The following is a 12,785-nucleotide window of genomic DNA, read 5'->3' as shown; positions in this document are numbered from 1 at the left end:
ACAGAAGATTTTGGTAAGCCAGGAATAGAAGGGAAGTTCCTCAATGTGATGAAGGGCTTCTACAAAGTACTACAGCTAACATACTTAAATGGTGAAAGACTTAATGCTTTCCCCCTAAGATTGTAAAAAAGACAAGGATAGCCACTCTCATAATTTGACTGGACATCCAAGTCAGTGCAGTAAGGCACGAAAATGAAATAAAAGGCATAGAGATTGAAAAGGAAGAAGAAAATATGGTATTTATTCATAGATGACATGATTATCCAAAGAAAGAATCTACAAAAAGCTACAGAGCTAATAAGTGATTTTAGCAAGGTTGCAGGATACAAGGTCATATACAGAAATACTAGCAACACTTGGGAACTTAAAGTAACTGCCATTTACAATAATATAAAAAAAACAAAATACTTAGGGGTACATTTAATGATTTCATCTGCTATATCTATATGCTGAAAACTATAAAACATTGCTGAGATAAAACTTTAAATTAATGGGAGAGATATCATATTCATGGATTGTAAGATTCAATATTGTTATACTGTCACTTCTCAAATTCACCTCTAGATTCTTGGCACTCCCCATCAAAATCTCAACGGGCTTTTCTGCAGAAATTGACAAGCTGATTCTAAAATTTACATGGAAATGCAAAGGGGCTAGGATAGTCAAAATTATTTTGAAAAAGGACAAAATTGTAGGGTTTATATTACCTGATTTCAATACTTACTATACAGTAATCAAGAGTGTAGCATTGGTGTAAGTGTAGACATAGATCAATGGAAAAAGTAGAGAACCTAGAAATAGACATATATATATGATTGATTTTCTACGAATGTTGATTTTCTATAAAGGTGCCACAGTAACTCTGTGTTGGAAAAGGTAGAAACAAATGATGCTGGAAAAAGTACTTATCTATCTGTGAAATATGAAGCTCAACCCTTACCTTACACAGTATACACAAATTAACTTGAAATGATCCCTACACCTTAATGTAAGAACTAAAACTATAAAACATCTAGACAAAAACATAGGAGCAAATCTTTATAATTTGGGAGTAGACAGATTTCTTAGGACACAAAAAGCATGAGCCACTAAAGAAAAGATTATAAATTGGACTGCACTGAAATTAAAATCTTTTACTCTTCAAAAGATCCTGTTAAGGTGAAAAGGCAAGCCATAGAGTGGGAGAAAATATTTGTGAAATGTACATCTGATAAAGAACTTGTACCCAGGAAAACCCCAAGGAGATAGCCCTATACACCAACTAGCATGGTTAAAAGTAGAAAGGCTAGTGATAATAGTGATGAGGATGTGGAACAACTAGAACCTTCTCACACGTTGCTGGTGTGTATCTATATTCAGATGTTTAAAGCAAATAGTCATGTTTCACATGCAAAGGAACGTATCTCTATAATTTCAAAAATTGAAATCTATTTCCATGATGCTTTGACATTTCCTCTTTCTTTAAGTACCAACTTAGATGAGTAATACTGCTGTGTCCTACTTATAGGACCTTATTACTCTCAGCAAACTGACATGAAATAGATTAGAGGTAATTTGAAATATTCAGTGTACAGGTGTAGACTAGGATGTTCTTCTGCTTATAAGCCTGAATTTTCATTACATAGACTATAAATGAAAATTTTTGTGGTAACATAGTGCCCAATTTCATCTAAGAATTTTAAGATACTTCCTTTTTTAAAGATTTTTTTAATGAAAATACTTTGTAGTAAAGAAGCCTATTTTGGAGTCTCCATAATATTGAAAATGTTTGCTTATCCTTAAATAACATTTCCTAACAGTTCTGTTCTGATGTAGAAATTTTTGAACATGATTTTTTTAGATTAAGATTTTTGTGTTTTATTGAACAATACAAAAAGTAATTTTTGTGTTTAAATCATCCTGGCTCAATTTGTGGTACTAGAGTAGACTGGGAAGAAGGTTTGTGACAGAATTATAATCACTAGCCCATATATCCATTTGTTATATGCCCATTGCTGGGACAGGGGCTGTTGAATTCACAGACCTGTGGGGTACTTTGCCATCAGAATCATTTCCTACAGGGGAACAAAAGACTAAATGCTTTTTAAAAATGTATCTGTCATCCAGTCTTTGCTTGGAATAGTTGTTATGACTCTCAACCATATGTTATACTTTTATGCTCCAAGAAGTAAAAGAATTAGGCTTAAATAAGATGCATGAAATATGTGGTTTTTTTGGAACAGTTAATTTTCTCTGCCCTTTGTTGATTCAGATTTGAGGAATGAGTTATGTTGGAATTCAGAAAGTAGTCAGCCTGCTAATTGTAATACCAAGCTAAATGAATGAATCTATTCTTTATAGCTCTTGAAGGACTTGAATTTAATAATGTCATTCTTGCAAAATATACCAGTTCTTGCTAAATGAAACAAGATATCTAACATACAAGAAAGAAGTACTGTACTATACATGTAGTTGTACTATGTCAAAGTGAGTTTCTTATGTAAGTAAATAAAATCAATCTTGTGATTATGTATATGCACAGGTAAAGATTGGATTTTTCATTTTTTCATTTTGGGATTTTTAGTAAGTATTTTAAAAAGTCAAGTTAATGTTATATTTAGTGCAAATTAATTTAATGAAACCATATACTTGTTTGAAGTATAATAGTTCTGCTACTTTATTCCTTAAGCATACGTGCAGAAATACTTTATATCTGTGGGTGGACTGGATATATTGTCTCAAGTTCTTGTGCAGTTGGAATCTGATTCACACAAGACTCTTTCCAGTGCTAAGCTTGCAGTGGTGGTGACAAAGACAGTGGATGCATGTATTGCTGATAATCGTGAGTGAAAACACTTAGTAATTTTTCTGCAATTGCATTTTGCTTCAATTCAGCATGGTGAATGTTAAAATGATAGATTGAACGCTAACATGGATTGGACTTCCAATTTCTCATAAGTGGGAGAGAAACTTAGAAATTATCTAGTCCAACTCCTTATTTTCTCATGGAGGTTATGACTTCCCTAAGAATTCAAATCTAGGTCTTCTGACTTCAGGTTTGATGATAGAATCAAGATAAGAGTCTGTCAGTCCTAAACCCTTGTTTCACTTAAAAAGCTGCATTAAATGAAAAAGTTTACTCCACATGGCCCGTGCCAATGCCCGGCTGTTTGGCATCTGGACAAAAAGGGCCAAGGAAGCTGCAGAACAGGATGTTGAAAAGAAAAAATAAAGTGCTGTTGGCAACTTGTGATAAAAAGAAAAATTTAGATGAGAAATCAAGGGACATTTTGGAGACATAGGGAATGGAAAGCCCAATTTATAGATTTTAAAAAGTGAGATAAAGAATTAAGGTATGCCTCTATCTGATAAGCGTGAGATAGACTTACCCTACTGTAACCAGTGAGTAACAGAACCACACTTGAACTCATGGCTGCTTCTCACATGTACAGATACTGAGGAATGATAGTCTATAAATCTCTGTAACTCTCGACATTCACAAATAACTGAAAAAAATAGATCATTTTTTTAAAAATCAGTTATTTAGGGCCTGCTATGTGCTGGGCTCTATGTGAGCTCTAGAGATACAAAAATTATTAAGATGTAGTCTGCTGAGGAATTCACAACCTTTTTGTTGCTGTCAGTAGTTAGACTCTGAACTCTGTTAAAAAAGAAAAAAAAAACACCACACATACACACGAAGAACAAAACTGTGAGAAGTGTAGCTTAAATTGGTGGACTTCTTGAATTTTTCACATCTCAGTATAGCTTCAGGTATGCTTCACTGCATCATTAACGTCAGTAGAACCGTGGCCAGTTAATAGTGTATTTCAATGACAGGCAGGAATCGATTTCATAGGAAGGGCTTTACTGTCAATCTAGATAAGACGAGGAATGTAATGTGAGAGTAAGTAGCTTTTAGGAAGGTGGTATCATTACTTCATATTCACAACATTATGCAGGACAACTTAGAAGAAAGCATTCTTCAAAAAGCTTGCTTTAGTATAATGTCTTTAGTATGGAAAGAGGAATTAATGAGGGCTATATAAGCCACCATTTTATTACAATGAATTTGTTTATAGTCACACATATATATACATATATATTAGATGTTATATGAGATGTGAATTTTAGATATTATGTAGATACATAATGTCATTCTCCCAGGATAAGATCTGAAAAATAGTATAATGTAATACCTGGAAAATACTATATGTATAGCTATACGTTTTAAGTTTGTACTTGTTCTTTTTTTCCTTTTTTAGCTACTTTTGGGGTAGTACTATCCAAGTACCACATTGTTTCAAAACTTCTGGCATTACTGCTTCATGAAAGTCTGGATTCAGGAGAAAAATTTAGTATCATACTTACTGTTGGTCATTGTACAGAGGATTGTGGTAAGTATTGGATTTATTTTGTGTGTTAGTTAAAACGGTGGAGTGGAAATACACTATTCCTCCCCACCCACCCAGCTTAAAAGTATTGCCTTTCTCCTGATCCCCAAACCAGTCATTTTGCTCCTCATCCTTCTTCAGCCGTGGCATTCAGTCAGTCCCTAAGACCTGTGGCTCTACTTCTGTTTACCCCTCCTTATTCCCTTCTGCTCAATTCCAGTGCTATTTTCCCCGTTTAAGCCCTCAGCCCCTCAACATCTTTCACCAATGTTATTACAATAGATTCCTCCCTGTGTCCTCTTCCTTCTATCTCCATTTTTCAATCCACTCTTCACACTGCTGCACAGATACGATCCTGTTTTTCCTTGTTGAAAACCTTAGAAAGTTCTTTCTTTGTCTACTTATCATTCTCTCCTCTCTCTCTTTTTTCTCTTCCCATTTTCTCCTTCTCTCCACTTTCCTGCCATTCTTCCTCTTTCCACTTTCCTCCTTTCCAACCCTCTTCACTTTTTTTTTAAAATAAATTTATTTATTTTATTTTTGCATTGGGTCTTTATTACTGTACGTGGGGTTTCTCTAGTTGCAGCAAGAGGGGGCTACTCTTCGTTGTGGTGCATGGGCTTCTCATTGCAGTAGCTTCTCTTGTTGTGGTGGCTTCTCTGTTGCGGTGGCTTCTCTGTTGGAGAGCACAGGCTCTAGGCATGCGGGCTTCAGTAGTTGTGGCGCACGGGCTTAGTTGCTCCGTGGCATGTGTGATCTCCCCAGACCAGGGCTTGAACCCGTGTCCCATGCATTGGCAGGGGGATTCTTAACCACTGCGCCACCACGGAAGTCCCCCAACCCTTTTCACTTTCCTCTCTCCTTTCTCTCTTCCTCCAATCTCCTCTCTCTCCTCCTCCCACTTTTCCACTTCCCTCTTTTTATTCTCTCTTGCTTCTTCTGCTCTCTCTTCCCTCATTTTCCATTCTCTCCATTCGTTTATTTATCTATACTTTCTCTTCACCTCTGTATAATTTAGGATTCACTATACCTTTAAAATTTTTAATTTAATTTTTATTTTTTTATTGAGGTATAATTGACAACAAGACCTTTTTTTAAACCAAGTGAGGGCAGTTTCTTTACTCTTATGAGGTGTGACACTGCTCTGTGGCTGTGTTTATCACTGTGTTTAAGAGATTATCACTTATGAGACTTAGGTATCTTATATAAGTAGATTATTTTCTAAATTGAAAATACCTTTAAACTTTGTTTTTCTGTATTTTAAAATTTGAACTATGTTCATAATTATCACAAGGAAGAATTATGACCTCATGCATATAGTTTAAGATAAAATAACTATTGGGAATTCCCTGGTGGTCCAGCGGCTAGGACTCTGCACTTCCACTGCCGGGGCCGGGATTCAATCTCTGGTCGGGGAACTAAGATCCTGCAAGCTGCGCAGTGCGGCCAAGAAATAAATAAATAAATAAATAAAGTAACTATCTTCTGCTTTAATCTTTGATGTGTTTTCCAGAGGAAAATCAGTATGACCTTTTTAAAAGCAATGGGCTTCCACTCATGATACAAGTCTTAACTGAATCTCAGAACGAGGAACTAAACAAAGCTGCCACTTTTGTGCTTCACAACTGCAAAAAAATTAGTAAGTTTACTATTACTTTAAAAAAATACCAACCAAACTTTATGCAAGAGAATTATATCTGCTTTGATGAACCAAGCCCCTTTAGCTCCCAAGCTCTTCTTACATTTGAAAAGCAGATTATATAATTTTGACGTGACAACTAGAGTACTACAGCGTGTAAAAAACTTATATGGAAGAGAACAACAGTATAGATAATTCACTTATTTAATGCAGTGTGGACAGATTTAGCTGTAGGACTTAAATTTGAGGGCTACAAGTGACTTATGATTAAATCATAACATAAAGTACCTTAATTTATTTATTTAAAAAATGTTTGAGTGTCTCTTATTTGCCAGGCACTGTGCTACGCATTAGAGATACAGTGATAAGAAACAATAGTCTATGTGTTTACAGAGCTTAGTGTAACTAGAGAAATAGGTAGTAATTGAATAATCCCAAAAATGAATGTGTTATTATAAATTAACGTACAGGTTAAGAATGGATGGAGCACAGATCTTAACCTGTAACAGGGACTGTGACCTAGACTTGGAGCAGAAAAGGCTTTGGGAGGAAGTGATTCTTCATCTGAGATCTGAATGTAGAGAGTTAATTAGGTGAAAAGAAGGGAGTTTGTTATGGTCCAGTGTCTCAGGCATACGCAACAGTGAGGCACAAATGTCCTGTGAGAGGAGGGAGCCTGGTGCATTGAAGGAATTGATGGCTGAAGCATAGAGGAAGTGGCCATGAAAAGGATTTTGGTCTTTTGGGAGAAAACTGCTGCCACAATATGTAAAAAGAGAGTTTAAAAGAATATAGGAAGGAACCACTTTATGGAAACTGTGTTAAAAAAAAACAAAACTAAAACCAGTAGCCATAAACCTGAGGGTTTTTATATGCCTAGCATAACATGTTTTCTTGCTATTTTCTTTTCTCTATAATTCTGAAGAGTAAAATCTAATTTATGACTCTTTGTGTCCTCAGCCTCTGCCAAGCACTTGTTTTCCACTTATTTTCAGTACCACTTAGGCAGTTAAGATGGTTTGGATGTGCAAAATTTAGAGAAGGGGGTATGGGGTATGAGTTTGTCCTTATTTAAAGTGTTAAAATAACATTTCTAGTAATGGATAAACTCCTATTTTTTCCCATATTATAAAGCTGAGAAGTTATCTCTAAGTCTAGGAGAATATTCTTTTGATGAAAATGAAGAACAATTAAAGGACATTAATATGAAAGAGAAGAATCTTGAAGATTACTGGAAGAAAGCAAAGGAAATTCTACACAGAATAGAACAGCTTGAAAGAGAAGGAAATGAGGTTGGCTTCTTTGTTTCAAAGAATGTAGAACTTTTTTCAAATATTTTTTAATAATACAGATTGGAGGGTAAAATATTTTTCTTGCCAAGTTACTTTTTATTTTAATGGTTTTAAATTTAAAATTCATTAGTAATACTTGAGGAATCATCCTTGAATACAGAAAAAAATATTTTTAAAAAGTGGAAATGATGACTGAAAAAATAAGAGACATGGAAGATAGAGCCAAGAGATCTATCATTTGTATAATAAGCGTTCAAGAAGGAGAAAGAATGGAGAAGTAATAATCTCTCTCTCTCTGTATCTGTGTGTATATATATACACACACATACAGTTGACCTTGGACAACAGGTGTTTGAACTGCTTGAATCCACTCATACATGGATTTTTTTCAATGAATATGTACTACAGCACTACACAGTCTCAGGCTCTCAGGTTGGTTGATTCAATGGATGTGGAACTGTGGATATGAAGGGCTGACTGTAAAGTTGTATGTGGATTTTTGACTGCCCCATGTTGTTCAAGGGTCAACTGTATATATACACATGTTTATGTATGTATATATACACATACACACATTTACATATTTTTAAAAATTAATTAATTAATTAATTTTTGGATGCGTTGGGTCTTCGTTGCTGCCCCCAGGGTTTCTTTAGTTGAGGCGAGCGGGGACTACTCTTCGTTGCCGTGTGTGGGCTTCTCATTGCAGTGGCTTCTCTTGTTGCTGAGCACAGGCTCTAGGCGTGCGGGCTTCAGTAGTTGTGGCATGCTGGCTCAATAGTTGTGGCTCGCGGGCTCTAGAGTGCAGGCTCTGTAGTTGTGGCTCACAGGCCCAGTTGCTCCACAGCATGTGGGATCTTCCAGATCAGGGCTCAAAACCATGTCCCCTGCATTGGCAGGCAGATTCTTAACCACTGAGCCACCAAGGAAGCCCCATTTCCATATTTTTACTATGTATGTATGCTTTGTGTCTTTGTATGTGCATGCATTTAAAAAAATAAAAACACAGTATCTAATTTAGTATAGTAATTTTATTCTTTTAAATGACTGAGTAGTATTCAATATCATAGATTACCATATTTGATTTAACTAGTCTTTTATTGATGGACATTTAGAAAATATTTAATCTCTCACCAGTGTAACCAACTCTAGAGTAAGTATCCTGCTACATTTATATCTTTGTAAGAGCTTTATTGAGATATAAATCGCATTCCATACAATTGACCCAGTTGAAGTATACATTTCATTGGTTTTTAGTATACTCACAGAATTGTGTGACCATTACCACATTTAATTTTAAAACATTTTTATCACCCCAAAAAAGAAACTCCATACCATTTAGCAGTCACCCTCTGTATTCCCCCATCCATCCTCCCCCAACCCTAGGCAACCACTGATCTATTTTTTGTCTCTCTGTATTTGCCTATTCTGGACTTTTTATATAAATTGAATTATATAATATGTGGTCTTTTGTGACTGACTTCTTTCATTTAGCGCATTTTCAAGGTTCATCCATGTTGTAGTATATATCAGTACTTCTTTCCTTTTTTAAAAAAATAGCTTTATTGAGATGTAATTTATATACCATTTGCCTATTTAAAGTGTACAGTTCAGTAGTTTTTATTCACAGATATGTGCAATAATCACCAAAGTCAACTTTAGAATATTTTTATTCCTTCAAAAAGAAACTCTGTACCCTTTAGCTATTTCCCTGAACACTCCGATCCGCAGCCATAAGCAACCACCAATCTTCTATCTAACTCTACAGGTTTGCTTATTCTGGGTATTTCATAAGAATGGAATCACATAGTATGTGGTCTTTTGTGACTGGCTTCTTTCACTTAGCATGTTTTCAAGGCTCATTCATCTTTCAGCATGTATCAGTATTTCATTGCTTTTTATGGCCAAAGAGTTTTCCATTGTGTGTACTACATTTTACTTATCCATTTATCAGTTGATGGACATACTCTATTTTTTTTAATTTATTTTTAATTTATATATTTTTGGCTACATTGGGTCTTTGTTGCTGTGCATGGGCTTTCTCTAGTTGCGGCGAGCAGGGGCTACTCTTGGTTGCGGTGCGCGGGCTTCTCATTGTGGTGGCTTCTCTTGTTGCGGAGCACAGGCTCTAGACATGGGGGGTTTCATTAGTTGTGGCTTGTGGGCTCTAGAGCACAGGCTCAGTAGTTGTGGTGCATGGGCTTAGTTGCTCCGCGGCATGTGGGATCTTGCTGGACCAGGGATTGAACCCATATCCCCTGCATTGGCAGGTGAATTCTTAACTACTGCGCCACCAGGGAAGTCCCTGGACATACTCTTTTACCTATAGCCTATGTCTTTATAGTTAGCATGGGTTTCAGTATATAGTTTGGTCTTTATTATCCTGTGTATTTCTGCTTTTTAATCGATGTGATCATTCCATTTCCATTTAATGTAATTACTGATATATTTGGGTTTAAGTCTACCATATTGCTATTTGCCTCCTGTTTGTCCCATTTGTTCTTTGTTCCTTTTATTCCTGCTCTCCTGCCACCTTTTATATTATTTTTAAATATTCTATTATATTTCATGTTAGATTATTGGCTAAATATTCTTGGTTTTTTAAGGGATTGCTTTAGGATTTATAATACACATCTTTAACTCATCATGGTCTATATTCAAATAATATCATTCCACTCATGTAATATTGTAAGACCTTTGCAGTAGTGTGCTTACATTTCCATTTGTTCTTTGTGCTATTGCCATACGTTTTACTGCTACATTTGTCATAAACTGCCCAGTAATATTATTTTTGCTTTAAACAGCTATCTTTTTTCTAAAAATATTTTAATGTTTAATAAAATAATATTTACATACAATGGTAATCACACATTTTAAGCATTCAGTTTGACTTAGGATATATTTTCTTTTAATAATTTTTTTTTTTTTTTGCCATACGCGGGCCTCTCACCGCTGTGGCCTCTCCCGTTGTGGAACACAGGCTCTGGACGCGCAGGCCCAGTGCATGGCTCACGGGCCCAGCCACTGCGCGGCATGTGGGATCCTCCTGTACCGGGGCACGAACCCGCGTCACCTGCATCGGCAGGCGGACTCTCAACTGCTGCGCCACCAGGGAAGCCCTATAATAATTTTTTTTATTCCACAAGAGATAATCTTTTAAGTTTTATTTATTTATTTTGAATTTTAGAATTTTATTTATTTTTTTATACAGCAGGTTCTTATTAGTTATCCATTTTATACATATTAGTGTGTATATATCAATCCCAATCTCCCAATTAATCCCACCACCACCGCCCCCTCCCCCCCCACCACTTTCCCACCTTGGTGTCCATACGTTTGTTCTCTACAACTGTGTCTCTATTTCTGCCCTGCAAACCGGTTCATCTGTACCATTTTTCTAGGTTCCACATATATGCATTAATATATGATATTTGTTTTTCTCTTTCTGACTTACTTCACTCTGTATGACAGTCTCTGGGTCCATCCACGTCTCTACAAATGACCCAATTTCGTTCCTTTTTATGGCTGAGTAATATTCCATTGTATATATGTACCACATCTTCTTTATCCATTTGTCTGTTGATGGGCATTTAGGTTGCTTCCATGACCTGGCTATTGTAAATAGTGCTGCAATGAACACTGGGGTGCATGTGTCTTTTTGAATTATGGTTTTCTCTGGGTATATGCCCAGTAGTGGGATTGCTGGGTCATATGGTAATTCTATTTTTAGTTTTTTAAGGAACCTCCATACTGTTCTCCATAGTGGCTGTATCAATTTACATTCCCACCAACAGTGCAAGAGGATTTCCTTTTCACCACACCCTCTCCAGCATTTGTTGTTTGTAGATTTTCTGAGGATGCCCATTCTAACTGGTGTGAGGTGATACTTCATTGCAGTTTTGATTTGCATTTCTCTAATAATTAGTGATGTTGAGTAGCTTTTCATGTGCTTCTTGGCCATCTGTATGTCTTTGGAGAAATGTCTATTTAGGTCTTCTGCCCATTTTTGGATTGGGTTGTTTGGTTTTTTAATACTGAGCTGCATGAGCTGCTTATATATTTTGGAGATTAATCCTTTGTTCGTTGATTCGTTTGCAAATATTTTCTCCCATTCTGAGGGTTGTCTTTTCATCTTGTTTGTAGTTTCCTTTGCTTTGCAAAAGCTTTTAAGTTTCATTGGGTCCCATTTGTTTATTTTTGTTTTTACTTCCGTTACTCTAGGAGATGGATCAAAAAAGATATTGCTGTGATTTATGTCAAAGAGTGTTCTTCCTATGTTTTCCTCTAAGAGTTTTATAGTGTCCAGTCTTACATTTAGGTCTTTAATCCATTTTGAGTTTATTTTTGTGTATGGTGTTAGGGAGTGTTCTAATTTCATTCTTTTACATGTAGCTGTCCAGTTTTCCCAGCACCACTTATTGAATTGAAGAGACTGTCTTTTCCCCATTGTATATCCTTGCCTCCTTTGTCATAGAGTAGTTGACCATAGGTGTGTGGGTTTATCTCTGGCTTTCTATCCTGTTCCATTGATATATATTTCTGTTTTTGTGTCAGTACCATATTGTGTTGATTACTGTAGCTTTGTAGTATAGTCTGAAGTCAGGGAGTCTGATTCCTCCAGCTCCATTTTTTTCCCTCAAGACTGCTTTGGCTATTTGGGGTCTTTTGTGTCTCCATACAAATTTTAAGATTTTTTGTTCTAGTTCTGTAAAAAATGCCATTGGTAATTTGATAGGGATTGCATTGAATCTGTAGATTGCTTTGGGTAGTATAGTCATTTTCACAGTATTGATTCTTTCAATCCAAGAACATGGTATATCTCTCCATCTGTTTGTATCATCTTTTTTTTTTTTTTGTATCATCTTTAATTTCTCTCATCACTGTCTTATAGTTTTCTGCATACAGGTCTTTTGTCTTCCTAGGTAGGTTTATACCTAGATATTTTATTCTTTTTGTTGCAGTGGTAAATGGAAGTGTTTCCTTAATTTCTCTTTCAGATTTTTCATCATTAGTGTATAGGAGTGCAAGAGATTTCTGTACATTAATTTTGTATCCTGCAACTTTACCAAATTTATTGATTAGCTCTAGTAGTTTTCTGGTGGCGTCTTTACGATTCTCTATATATAGTATCATGTCATCTGCAAACAGTGACAGTTTTACTTCTTTTCCAATTGTATCCCTTGTCTTGTTCCTGATCTTAGAGGCAGTGCTTTCAGTTTTCACCATTGAGAATGATGTTTGCTGTGCATTTGTCATAAGTGGCCTTTATTATGTTGAGGTAGGTTCCATCTATGCCCACTTTCTGGAGAGTTTTTATCATAAATGGTGTTGAATTTTGTCAAAAGCTTTTTCTGCATCTATTGAGATGATCATATGGTTTTTCTTCTTCAATTTGTTAATATGGTGTATCACATTGATTGATTTGTGTATATTGAAGAATCCTTGCATCCCTGGGGTAAATCCCACTTGATCATGGTGTAT

At 35.8% G+C, this 12,785-nt stretch overlaps 1 protein-coding gene across 1 annotated transcript in view; it reads left to right on the top strand.

Annotated features, from left to right (window-relative positions):
• Window positions 1–12,785, top strand: part of TERB1 (telomere repeat binding bouquet formation protein 1) — a 48,005-nt gene that overhangs the window by 17,605 nt on the left and 17,615 nt on the right. Inside the window, exons 7-10 of the mRNA XM_089903185.1 lie at window positions 2,669–2,821; window positions 4,245–4,376; window positions 5,887–6,012; window positions 7,147–7,304. Of these exons, the coding sequence (XP_089759311.1) occupies window positions 2,669–2,821; window positions 4,245–4,376; window positions 5,887–6,012; window positions 7,147–7,304 (569 nt within the window). The remainder of the gene's footprint in view (window positions 1–2,668; window positions 2,822–4,244; window positions 4,377–5,886; window positions 6,013–7,146; window positions 7,305–12,785) is intronic.

This window comes from Delphinapterus leucas, chromosome 20 (assembly GCF_059928025.1).
Source record: "Delphinapterus leucas isolate spDelLeu-1000000601 "Yukka" chromosome 20, BTC_Dleu_Yukka2, whole genome shotgun sequence".
In the NCBI taxonomy this organism is placed as follows: domain Eukaryota; kingdom Metazoa; phylum Chordata; class Mammalia; order Artiodactyla; family Monodontidae; genus Delphinapterus; species Delphinapterus leucas.
Note: the sequence above shows the minus strand (reverse complement) of the source record. Positions and strands in the feature narration are given on the sequence as shown.